The sequence below is a fragment of the Coccinella septempunctata genome, chromosome 4, assembly GCF_907165205.1.
Source record: "Coccinella septempunctata chromosome 4, icCocSept1.1, whole genome shotgun sequence".
NCBI classification, from domain to species: Eukaryota; Metazoa; Arthropoda; class Insecta; order Coleoptera; family Coccinellidae; genus Coccinella; species Coccinella septempunctata.
The window spans coordinates 29,598,369-29,612,118 of NC_058192.1; the positions used below are offsets into that span (position 1 = coordinate 29,598,369).

Here is a 13,750-nt window from a genome sequence, read left to right on the forward strand (position 1 = left end):
AAATGGTAGTTTCGGTCATAGGCGGAAATTAACATTTTTTGTGGGGGCACCCTTTAGGGAGGTCTGAGGTGACCGCCCCCGAGGTAAAGATGTTGGGTGGAGAAGATGTGCAAAACTTCTAGAAATGTCTAAAAAAAAATCGATAAACCTCCAGAATAGCTGTTTTTTAATGCTGTTTTCCTATTTCTTCCTCCCCTATTTCCAGCTGTTTTCGGTAAAACCGGAAATTGCGGAGGCCTGAGGATAGTGAGAATATTTTAGAAAGAAAGTTCTTTGTCGAAAATCCCAACATGCAAATTTTCCGAACAAAATTATGATTAGTTCTCCATAAACATCTGATAGGCCATCGCCTTTGTTTATAGAACATCCAGGTTCCCAAATTCCCCATATGTTATACATAATATCAAAATAAGATAAAAAAAAAGTTAAATTTAGTTCGAAAAAACCATTTATCAAAATTCGAGTGTCTTTAGGACATTTTTTCAGATTTAGGCCTATTTGAAATCTGAAACATAGGAGTAGTTAAAATTGGAAAGTGATCCTAAGAAGGTCGCAGATATGTTTAACAGTTTTTTTGTTGAGACACAGCGGAGAGTTGTTGAGGAAATTCCAGCCCCTCGTTATTCACAAGAAAAAATGAAAGAGCAGAGCTTCAACGGGAGTATGTTTTTGAGGCTTTTCACTACTGATGAAATTTATGAACTCGTCATAAAAAGCTTAAGAGTAAAAAAACTTATGGTTTTGACGAGATTCCTACCTTTTTGATAAAAAAAGTCTGGATTTTATCATACACCCCTCAACTGAGTTGGTGAATCTCTCATTTACAGAGGGTACCTTCCCGGAGAAACTGAAAGTGAGCAAAATAATACCTCAGCATAAAAAAGGTGATGCTGAGGATATTCAAAACTATAGACCTGTGACTTTGACCTCCTCTTTTTCGAAGATTTTCTAATTCTGTTTCATGGACCGCTTGGTGAATTTTCTCATGAGCAATGAGTTGATAATCAAAAATCAATTCGGCTTTTCGCCTGGCTGTTGTACATCAGATGTAATTTTCCATTTTTTGGAGCGAATTTACTCGCATCTGGAGGACGGTCAGTGCCCTCTTGGGGTTTTTTGCGACCTCAGCAGGGCATTTTTGATTGTGTGTCCCATAAGAGGCTTTTCGAGAAGCTCGAGGGTTATGGAGTACGCGGCAGTCAGCAATGCTCAACATTGGATCAGCTGTTTTCTTGAAAATAGACCACAGTATACAACTATTGGAAGCGAAAAGGATAATGTTAGGAGTCAAGTGTGCTCAGATACAATAACAAATGATATTGGGGTTGCGCAGGGGTCCTTTCTGGGTCCATTTCTCTTCCTCGTGTACATTAATGATATGGACACAGGAATCGATTCAGACTTTACTCTGTATGCAGATGATTCTGCGTTTATCACCGGTGACCGATGGATGTTCTTGAGCGGAAACGTAATTCGGAATTGTCCAACCTAATGGAGTGGTGCAATGTTAATCAACTTTTCTTGAATCTATCCAAATCAAACGAATTCTTAAAACATGTTTAAGCATCGAATTTCTGTGCAATAAAAATGGTTTAGGGAATTGATTTTTGTTTAATGAAACGGTCTGTACGGCCATAAGTCATTCAGAATGCATCATCATATCAAAGAAGGAAAAAAAAATCGAGAAAATTCATCTTAAGCTCGTAAAAAAATATCGAATAATATCATACTCCCAAGTTTCAGATTTCAAATAGGCCTAAATCTGCAAAAATGTCCTAAAGGCACTCGAACTTTGATTAAATTGTTTATTCGAACTAAATAGAACTTTTTTTTATTTTATTTTGATTCTTTTAGATATTACAACATATGGGGAATTTAGGAACCTAGATGTTCTACAGACAAAGGCGATGGCCTATCAGATGTTTATGGAGAACTAATCATTATTTTGTGCCGAAAATTTGCATGTTGGGATTTTCGACAATGAACTTTCTTTCTAAAGTATTCTCACTATTCTCAGGCCTCCGCAATTTCGGGTTTTACCGAAAATAGGCGGAAATAGGGGAAGGAGAAACAGGAAAACAGCATTAAAAACCAGCACATCTTCTCCACCCATCTTTACCTCGGGGGCGGTCTCATCAGACCTCCCTACGGGGTGGCACCTCCATAAAAAATGTTAATTTCCGCCTATGACCGAAAAAAACTAATATTTTCTTATATAAACTGGAACACCCAGTATATTTTCGCACGGTTATCTAACCAAATAGGCTATTTGGCTGATTTGATGGCAATTTCAATAATTTACCTCTTCCTAAAATGTACAGGGTGTTCATGAGAAGAGCATCAAGATCGACAAATAGAATTAAACATAACTCAAGATTTTCGAATTACAACCTGAATTTTTTATTGTTTCAGTATATTCTATGTAAAAAACAATGGGGTTAACCTAAATGAAACCTATATTTGAAATGGAAACTTTCAGAGTTATCATGAAAAAATTTTGTAATAAGGAGAAGAGCCATCTCGCACTGCTTTATTATTCCATGTTACCTAAAGGTTCTCGCAAATTTGTTACAATAAATAAATCCCTCAAACTTTCTACTTGCCGATTTCGTCACATGAAGGTATTGACTCCTAATAATTTATGACACTGCAGGGTTGGACTACATATTAATATTTACAGGTAATTTCTTGAACAATGTCGATTTTCGAAAGTTCTCAGTACTGGGCTTTACGAATGTGTCATGTTACTATAGAAACTGAAATTTTTCTTGGTACTGAATAATTCCACAGAGTATTCATGACTTCGAAGGTTTAAATCTGCTATGCTTACGGCCGGTTCATAATAAAACCTAAAGTCCCTTTATTTTCAAAGCTTCCTTTAACCGTACTGAAAATGACAGTAAAGGAAGCTTTAAGCTTTAAGGGTGGGTTGTAACTCAGTTGGTTAAACTCTGGTTTTCGTTGACCGCTGGTTATCGTTCATTGGGTTGTTGTATGACAGAACTTTCGAAGGTTACCAATTGGTTAACTGTCGAATTGTTTACCATCCGATTTTGGGGGTTTAACCAAGGTTTAGGCCAGGATTCACAAAATACATGTATATAAAATCAGAGAGCATGGTATAAATTAACCTAAATTAAGATATATCCATCATATGATGAATGTTATAAATCATAAATGAATAGAAAAAAGTGTAAATGAATAACACAAAAGGGAGAATCTGCTTGAATTTAACTCAACGGAAGATAAAATTTTTTTAGAACTCGTTGAATTGGAAATAGATCCAAAGGCAAAACAGAATTTTCGAATTTCTCAATATTTATTTATCAAGATAAAAGGGTTCACATTGTTCATAATATAAATAATATTTGCTGCATCCCACATTTTAATGAATATTTGTTTATGTTGCCGAGTGTTATTTTTGTTTTCCTCAATAAGTATATACATGATAATTTTTGCAATAATATCTATAATAATCCATCTTCTCCTTCTTCTTCGATTATCCGAATGTCTAAGGACAACAATTAATCCCGATAATGGAGTTTTCACTGTACGTTAATGCTCGTTGCTAGGAAACTACACAAAACCATAGACAAACTACACAAAATGGAAGTTTACTTAACTACTTCCAGATTTTCGATGTTACAACGGAAATGGACTTAACCTTCTTTGGTAGGTTAACCATTGGTCTCATAACCAGTTGGTTAACCAACTGAGTTACAACCCACCCTAAGTGACGTTAAATTCGATTATGAAACTGGACGTTAGTTTTGTAAGATGACTCAACGACCTTTCCATGAAAAGGGGGACCATACTAAGCCCACACTAAATTTTGTGTGAAATGCTAATCGAGCTAACAAACTCTTCATAAACGAATTATTAAAGAGATTTTGAATAGTACCATATATACAGGGTGTCCCAGAAACCGTTCTAGTAAAAGTGTCTTGGTTTTCTAGATATTGACAGGTTTGTGGAACATCATCACCTCATTGATTGTTTTCAGAACCACGGCTACAAATGTTGATGTTTTGTTGTTTTTTTTCTAATTGAATATTGAGCATGAATCAGCCTATTCAACATGATCCAAGGTTATTAGGGTGTGCTCAGAAAAAAAAATTCTCACCGTGTAAAATGTCGAAAATGTTGTTGTATCGAAAACTTGACGAAACTGTTGGCGTAACATGCCGGAATAGTTGGGTGAAAAAATTTGAGAAAAAAATTGTGCGAGTGAATTTTTTTTTGAGCCCACCATAGTAACCTTGAGATAATCTTTGATCATGTTGAATAGGCTGATTCATTTTTAATATTCGATTAGAAAAAATAACAAAACATCAACATATTTTGCCGTGGTACTGAAAACAATCAATGAGGTGATGATTTCGACGAATTCCACAAAATTGTCAATATCTCGAAAATCAAGACACTTTTACTAGAACCAAATTTTGATATTCTGGTCAGAAATGAATTGAGCTATCACCATGTGCCGGATTGACGTCGGTTTCTGGGACACCCTGTATAAACAAAGTATGGAGGTTAATCAGGTTAATACAATCAACCTTTACAAATGGTATGGGCATACCATTTGTAAACCAGGTATTAACCTGATTAACCTCCATACTTTATGTTTATATTGTCGAAGTTGTGCTGGATTCAAACTTAAACTCAGCTTGCACTGTAGAACTAGGCCTAAGTTTCCAAAAATGCCCACACTAAGTTAAGTTTAAATCATTCGAAAATCCGAGAAATAGATCAATTTACAGTTTTCAAGAGAAGGTCTCCTAAGATGGTCTATTAGGAAATTTGTTGTGGAAGTTCGAGGGGATTCCTCTCTGAATCAATGTTTGTTTGGTAGCTGCGGTTCGCGGCAAATTTTTGACAATTCCAGTTGCATTAATAATAGTTTATGTAACAAGTCCTGAAAATAGGGTGTGTTGCGTACAATATTTTTTCGGCGTGTAGAATAACAAATCGCTGCTGCTTTCCATATTTTATTGCGAATTGTAAAAAAAATATGCAAATTTTTGACAGCTAATTTCATATAAACTGTCAGCCGTTATTTCGTTGCTATGGTAATGATCATAATCAACTGCATTTATCAAAATCATTCCTACCAAGATTTTCATATTCACAATGACAAGAATGACGTGATTCTTCCCGACCTAGTCCGGGAAGTACGTGCTCCCCGGACTAGGCCGGAAAATGCTACTTCCTCAAAGAAAAAGTGTACAGGAAGTGGGAACATCCCGGACGGTTGCCGAAAAATGTTGAAAGTTATATAGGATTTCTTTGAGGATGCCAATCATTATAACTATTACACTGTTTCTATAAGTGCGTTCATGCAGAGTTTTCAAGAACCAAGACCTAAGAAAGGAACCAATCTAATCGACAGATGGCAATCACTCCATCCACCAATGGAATTTTTCCTTACTTAGGTCTTAGTTCTTAGGAACTCAGCGTAAACTCACCATAACACGATTGCTATAAGCGATCATCATTGATATTTCAATACGATAACTTTCACCTGAAAAAACTATTCAATCATACAATTTATGACAATTAGTTTGGCACCAGTCACCAACTAACCAGCCAGATAGTAATTGAAGGGTACAGGGGTTAAAGGGGGCAAAGGGGCTATCGCATCTTTGGGCAGAAGTGCGATATATTCAGGATGGATAGTATTTTTCATATATTATCACCTCTCCGATTCCAAACTAGATAAAACGGGTTGTAAATGAGATATCTGCACTTAAAAAAAAACCTATACACGGGAGCAACGAGCTCATTTCAATTAAATGAACCTCTTTTTCCCTTGTAGTTTTTGTACTTGTAAGAGACTCTCAAATATTGAACGTAGTTTGTTTGTTATTTATTACCCTTGAGAAAAATTCCGAAAAGTTGAAAAAAGCAACGTTGCGTTCGCAAAGTAGAATTTCAACCTCAAACACGCTCTGATGGAAAAACATAAAAATGCTCATGAGCTCCTTTTACCCCTGTACCCTTCAATTGTTTATTCCTTAATATATTGTATTAATACAAAGAATTTGAAGGCTGAGTTTTGTGTGAATAAATTTACCAATTCAACAATTGTGATGCCAATTATTTCTCCGTTTTAAATTTATTTCCATTGAACTAAACGTATTCGAAATAACAAGGTCTCTCAAATTCTGCAAAAATAAAGTTGAAAATGAAAAAAAATTTGACTGCAGATATCAAAAAATATGCTAGGCACGTTTCATACATATCGCCCTTTCCTTTCAAATATGTCACTGCCGCGACTTTTTAGCATTTGCAACATGGAGTATTATCACAATGACTAATTCCAACCATGTACTCAAAATATGTCAAAATACATCAAAACTATCATTTTACTAATTTTGACATATAAAGTGGCACTTTTTGAAACTCATCGACCTTTTGAAAAGTTTTAGTTTTCACAAGTTACGCAAAGTGAAATATTTCGCAACTGATGATGAAAGGATGCTTGCTTTCATAGTAACAGAGTGAAAAATTTAATAATTTCCGTCACTAGACCATTTTGAAGGAATCTCCGAGGGAAACTTTCAAAGACGTTTTTGGTACTTCTAATTTGAATTCATAGCAACATCCCATTCAAAATCAGAATTTTTGTGAAACACGTAGGGAAACACTATTTATCGTGTTACGCGTTCTTTTGAGCAACGAGCAAAGCGAGCAGAAATATACACTCATTAGGAAAAATTATGTTTTTCCGAACTGGTTGCACAAATAACTATTGATAACATGTGAAAAATAATGTTTTCTCGATTCATCGGAAAGTCTCTTCTTTTAAATTTTGTTTTCGAAAAATCAGAGGGAATGGAAAACTCTAAAGTAAAGACACCATTTCGGCAGTAATCCCTGAAATATTTCGAATGATTCAAAGTATGTGATGTGAAACATTAAAAGGCTATTTTTACGTTGCTGGTTATTATGTCTAGAGCGCAGACAGGACAGAAGGCGTTCAGAGGGCGAGTTCCGATATTGCTGGTGTTACGGTCCGCATTCGCATTACAACAGACCCGGAACAACCAGGCCAATAGACAGCGTCTCTCAGTGTCACTGGCAGCACTGTTAAGGAATATCGCGAATACCCCAGATTATTGCGTTCAATTATATTATCAACGTTCCAGTTCTGTTGGAACATTAGGGAATACTCCTTCTGACGAAAATGATGTATTTTTCATGAAATATCTTTGAAACGTCACATTTTGAAATAACCATTTCAACCGTTTCCCAAAAAAAATTATTTCAAGCACTTAGAAATGAAAAATAAAAATGGGTTGTTAAAATTTAAAGCGTTTCATGTGGATTGCACAAGTTGGCAACATCGACTGCAATATGCCTTGATAATAAAGGACCACAAATACATTATCTTGATGAGATAGACAAAGATGACTGTCTATGCGTCGAACGAAGTCATAAAATTTTATGGGATTTTTATGGGCGGTTGCAGTTGAGGCTAGCCAGTAAGTACGCGCCTGTAAATCAACAGCTGTTATTTTATAAACAAGCTGATCGGACATTGTTCTTTTCATTGTCTTGTATGCGTTGTTGCCAAATCGCAAATCGCTCCGCACAAAGCGATTTAAATAAAAACCCCCATATTTGAAGGATGATTTTGAATAGTTTCCGAAAGCGAATTTGAAAAAAATCATGAATGAAACTCATAATTACTCAGTTCAAACTTGCATATGCAGTGATAACCCAAATTGGGGAGAAGAACTAATTCCTTCATATTTCCGTATGTCAATAAATAGCTCAGAAGAATTAGACGAGTAGATTAAATATGACACAAAAATAAAGACACAGTAACCGAAGTAAAGCCATGGCGGAATCCGGCGTTCTGCGTTCTCTGTTTTTATAACTATACAGGTTGAGTCTTTGACTAGTACAAATATTTCAACAGTAGATTCAAAAAAACACTCTTTTCCATTAGCATCGACCCTCGATTCGACCAGTGTCTATTCCCTTGTGACGAGTGTGCCATGCAAAGTGAAAATTGAATTTCTTAGAATAAATTATGTAGTTTTTCATGGCAATAACGAAATTCTTGTGAGGGATTTGAGAAATGTAGATTTTGGAGCTTCAAAAAAAAATCATGATATTCTGAGTAAACCCTGAAAATAGTGATATTTCATGAGCCGTTCGGAAGAGCTTTCTGGAGTGAACAAACCCATAAAATTTGATCGAAATCGGACCTTGCATTCCAGAGTTATGGCTATCGCAAATTCAGGCCAATGTTCATGAATCACCCCGTATCTCCGAAACTAATAGCCTTAGGATACAAAGAAAGCAACTTTTCTGAAAGGGCTGGATAACCTGCATTCACCATTAGGCTATGTATGGCCAACGATTCATGAAACACCCTGTAGAACTGGCGCGTTTCTGATAATGGATTTATATGAATCTATACTGCTGGAAAATTCGTCAATTAAACTCTGGTGTCTGATAAAAAATGATGACGTCTAGAAACAATTTGTTTCTTTTTCAAGGCTGAAATCAAAATTTTATACCTATCAAAACGTATAATGTTTATGACGATATTGTTTAAAACTAGGTTTATAATATGTCATAAAACTCATATGTTTTGATATGTATAAAATTTTAATTTCTCTATTGAAAAATAGACCATTTCGTTATAATATGACTGCCTATCTCACTCGAACTAGAAACGAATTTGAAAAAAGCCTGGGGTACATCAGAGTAATTTATTAAAAATTGGGAGTCTTTGAAAAAAAAAAAATAATGCGCCAACTTCAAAAGTTACTTGCCGAACTCGCAGAATACATATATGTGCCTTTTCAGTGCAGTCAGTAAATCTGGGATAATTATTTTATTTGAATAATTGATTGGAGAAACAGTGACATTTTCTTCCAAACTGGAGCATACCGATATCTAGTTCACATTGGTCTCTACATTAAAAATCCTATAAAAAAGAAACGAAAAAAAAAAAAAAAGCATGAATTACTTACAGACAACAGCTACTGTATCATGTTCCTGATTAGCCTGTTTGGTATTATCATTTGGACTAATTTCAGATGTTTGCTTGTTATCCGATTTGAAATCTTTTTTTCGTTTATCGCTTTCTTTTTCTGTTACTTTGGAACTATGTTGATTAATATTGGCTGCTAAGGTCTCCTTAGTGTTTGAAACAGGAGGCTCTGATTCTTCCTTCGCAATGACGGTTTGTTGTTTTTCGGATTGATATGTCTTTTCAGGCACCTCATAACTATCTTTGAACACTTTCTCATGGACTTCTTTGACTTTTCTCGCTCTAACAGGACTTTCTCTACCTTTTTGGAGTTTGTTGAGTGTTACCTCAACTGAGTCGCAATTCGCTGAGACGACTGGAGGTTCTTTGGCTGAAGGTAATACGAATTCCTTGGCATGGGCCTGTAGGAAAATTGAATAAATTTTAACGGTATTATGATGAGATTAAGGCAAGACTCACCTTCAAGTTACTTGTTTGAGCTATATAATCAAATTTAGCATTACTACGGGATGATGGAGGCTGCTGTGGCATGAGAGAGTACAGATCATGAAATTCTTCCGCCCCTTCCGATGATGCAGTTACTACCTCGAATTCCACTGTTATTAATTCACCCTCATTTGTCAAACATGACACTGGTTTATTGAAAGGTGGCAGTGAACTCATCATATCTTTGTGTTGATTATGCGTAGGTGGTTGAGGTGTTTGTCTTGCAGATGACTCACCTGATGGAGGATGAGAATTGTCTTGTTGAAACATTTCATCTAACTGATCTCTACCTGAAAAAATATATATTTCATGATGATTTGGGTCCGAGCATTTAATTTTGTTTTGTTTCTTAGGGTGTCCTGGTTCAATCCAGCACAACCTCACAAAAACTTGTAGGATAAAAATGACTTTCTAATACTGCTTTGAAATAGGTATTCAAAAATATATAGCGATCCATGCACAATAGCATATTACTTACCCGTACTAGGATCTATAATTGAAATTGCATTTGGCCTTCTCTGCTTATGTTGTCGGGGCATCGTTGCTTGGGGAATGACAGGCTGTGGTAAAGGCATTGACGAAGCTATAGGGGCTTGATTGGGATTCGATAGGTTTGATGCTGGTTGAGGTGGTGGTCCTGGTCTTGCAATTTGAAAATATTGGTCTGAAAAAAAAATCACTCTAGCAGAAACAGATACACAGTGCAACATACACGTTTGAATACTAAATATGAAGCATTATAGATACAAAAGGCAAGCCTGCTAAACAAGGTGCTCTTCCAAGACACCACAAAACGAAAACAGATATTTTCATGGGACTTGATAATTTATTTTTTCGTTCTCGATTCCAAAATTTCCGGAAGTTCATTCTTGGAAATAATTAAGAGAGCACCTTGTTAAGCGGGCTCGCTATCTGTATGTAAAATGCTTTATATTGGAACTTATGGAATCCAGAACGAAGAAAAAAGTCCCATTTCGTGGTGTGTAGATTCCAAAAAAATCCGCTGTCCACGCTTCTTCCCGGAAACTGCTACTGTGCTTAAAAAATGTGAAAAAGAGGTGTAGCATAATTTTTTTTGCCAACAAATGTATATTTCCAACACCACTTACAAATAGAAAAAAAAATTACTACACTCCACTCACTTTTATTTTAGCACTCGGTTGGCCATGAAATGATTTTCTCAAGTTTTTGTAACCAGAACGAAGTACGGTTGGCACTCATGAAATGTCGTTAATGTCATAACGCCGTTTCCACAACTAATATCAATAAATATTAAAAAAATGCCGAAAGTCATTGACAAAGAGAGTAGGCAGGGTTTCAGGAAGTGCTATTTAGAATTCAGGTCCGCTCATTCAAATAGTAGGTAACCCTGATATTCTAATATCAGACGGTAGCGAACATATTCAATGTGAGTGAATTTATACAATGTTTCATCTGAATCTGAACGAGTTATATTTTAGCTGAATGTTTCCACAATCAGAAAGATTGTGAATGAAGAGGATGACAAAGAATTTCCTTCTATTGGGAGACCCAAAAAAGTGATTTTCGATGAATCTCTGAAGTTCCAGAAAACTAATTTTTCTATTTTTCTTTTGCCTTGTCGTATACATTGTGAATGACTTAAAGGATCAATTAATATATAATTATTACTATTACATCAAAGTATTAAAAATAAACGGCCATATATAGGTGGAGTCGTCCTGTTAATTGTGAAATTTTTGTTTAGGTGAAGTTCTTCTTGCCTTGAAACTTCCCTTAATTCTTTTGACTTTCATTGATGCCAGATGATTTGTGTTGAAGAATTTAACATTCTTTCAATTATCCTTTAATTCCTTGGAGAGATACCCATTCTCAACCAACGCATTTCATCTTCGGGTTGATTTTTTAGAAATCTACAACTGATGTAACGTATTCAACCTTTAGCCAAGATAACCAACATTGACGCTCCTCAAACTACTGCATAATATGTGTCAATAATTAAATTTTTTCCATAGCAAAAACGAATACACTTGAAAAACTGATCTCTTGTATTTTCCATGCAAATAACTAGATTTGGTATGCCTTCAATCAGTTTGTATAAACGTCAATTATGTTCGTCACATATTTTCGACACCATATTTTCCGAAGTGTTTCGATATAGCGAAAAAATACATAATTAGTGAGACTTTTACGTAGAACCGACAACATAGCGCTGATTTAAAACCAAAAAATGATTTGACAAGCGTCATAACCCCATATTTTCGTACTAAAAGTGGAACGTGTCAAATTTCCATGGCCAACCGAGTGCTAAAATAAGAGTGAATGGAGTATAGTTACAAAAACTTGAGAAAATTATTTCATGGTTAACCGACTGCTAAAATAAAAGTGAATGGGGTATAGAACAAAAATTATTAGAATAGAATCTATGGTTTCTCTTGTTCATATTTTTTTTTCGAAGAACCTTAATTGAGTTATATTCCGCGAATAACGTAATTACCTACTGCAATTAATTGCGTGTTAGTTCCAAAGTTATTCCCAGGACTATAGGATATACGTTTTTCAAAGTTTAACCCTCAATGAATCTCTCTCTCTCTCTCTCTCTCTCAATGAAGAATTGAAAAAAAAAAGAATTACAAAAAGTTTACATAGCTGTCTCAACAAATAATATGCCTTGAAAGAATAAACAAAATAAACTACCACAAATAATTCTGCTAAATACCAAGGAACTATCATAAACAAATAAATCATATTCAAATCATTATAATACAATCTTTATGATAATGATAAAAAAAATAAATAGAACAATTATTCAAAATCAACAAGTGTTGCGGTTCACAATATCATCCTCGATATCAGCTACCTACGTTGGCCCTATTGATCGTACCAAGATAATATTTTTCATTGTCTTATGCCGCCCACAGACTTCGTTCTTTTCCATCCGTTCGAATCGCCGCGATTCGAACCGTCGTTCCAAAAACGCCAAAAACCGATGTGTGTGGTGAAAAACCGACGATTCGGAACGACGGTTTTTCACCACACACATCGGTTTTTGGCGTTTTTGGAACGACGGTTCGAATCGCGGCGATTCGAACGGATGGAAAAGAACGAAGTCTGTGGGCGGCTTTACGGAATATCTTGGGGAGAATTTGCTTTCAAGTTCAACAGGCAAAGAGTTGAGAACATGCGAAATAAGGTAAGGGTGTCATATCGAAAGACAAAGGACCAGGCTGAGAGAAAACCTGCGGGAAAAACAGAGAGAAAAACTGACCGAGAATATTCTGAAATGAAAGAGAAAAAACCACAAGAAAACGAACTAGAAGCAGCAGCAAGAGAAGTCTACAAATACACCCAGGATGCAGATCGAAATTTATGTTAAAATATGTTGAATTAAGCTTCGACTATAAGGATGACTCCTTGTAAATTCTTTGAGATTCTTGGGACGAATTTGGTTTTCGCGGAAGTGACACCAACCTTCGTTTTCACAATAGGTACATTTATATCTCTTCATAAACTTTTTAGGGTTTTCACTTCCAATCTCTGAAACAAAATCAATTAAAAATGAAATCAACGATTTGCTCCTGCGTAAATTCTTGCACTAATTTGTCAGGAGCAAATTAACTAGAAAAAATTGTTGCCTGACAATGAACTCAAAATAAATAACGTTGAAATTATAATTCTTTGTACATTTATGGCCCGTTTTCTTTATTTCAATGAATTTTTTTATTTTGAATATAATTTAATGAAAGAAACGAATCCACAACTTAAAAAAAAATCTCTAAAAATAAATTTGAGTTGCCCGAAACCGAACTCTCAAATAGGGTTCTCAGCTTATAAAACCTCTTGTACTGAAAATTGTTAAGTAAAAAAAAAGAACATGGATGGAAGGGATTTCATTTTAAAGGGAATTGAATATATATTGGAAAGCACATAATTGAAATGGAGTGAAATTTGAAGAGTTTATAAGGAGTAATAGTAAGATACGAATGAAACTGAAGAATTAATATCGATAGAAGAAATTCTGTATATAGCCGAAAAGCAAAGAGAACATGTGTGTTTTTTTAGTGTGGGTTGTTTGAGAAATTCAGAAGAATTCCATGGTATTTGAGGAAAAATTTATATACCAATACACTATGTCACTCACAGTTGTCAACTATTCCAGCCAGCATAAGAACACTGAATAACATTTAAGGAAGTAAATTTAGATAGAGACTCGAACATTTGAATTGAAAGACTTGAAAGACTAAGTGCAGGATATATTAGTAATTGAAGGTGATT

General features: G+C 35.2%; 1 protein-coding gene across 3 annotated transcripts in view; it reads right to left on the minus strand.

Annotated features, from left to right (window-relative positions):
- The window catches only part of LOC123311455 (eukaryotic translation initiation factor 4 gamma 3-like), a 123,084-nt gene that overhangs the window by 46,145 nt on the left and 63,189 nt on the right, over positions 1–13,750 (minus strand). For all 3 annotated transcript variants that reach the window (XM_044895441.1, XM_044895442.1, XM_044895440.1), the window contains 3 exons: positions 9,975–10,160; positions 9,470–9,786; positions 8,991–9,411 (listed from right to left, as the gene is read on the minus strand). In XM_044895441.1, the coding sequence (XP_044751376.1) occupies positions 8,991–9,411; positions 9,470–9,786; positions 9,975–10,160 (924 nt within the window). The remainder of the gene's footprint in view (positions 1–8,990; positions 9,412–9,469; positions 9,787–9,974; positions 10,161–13,750) is intronic.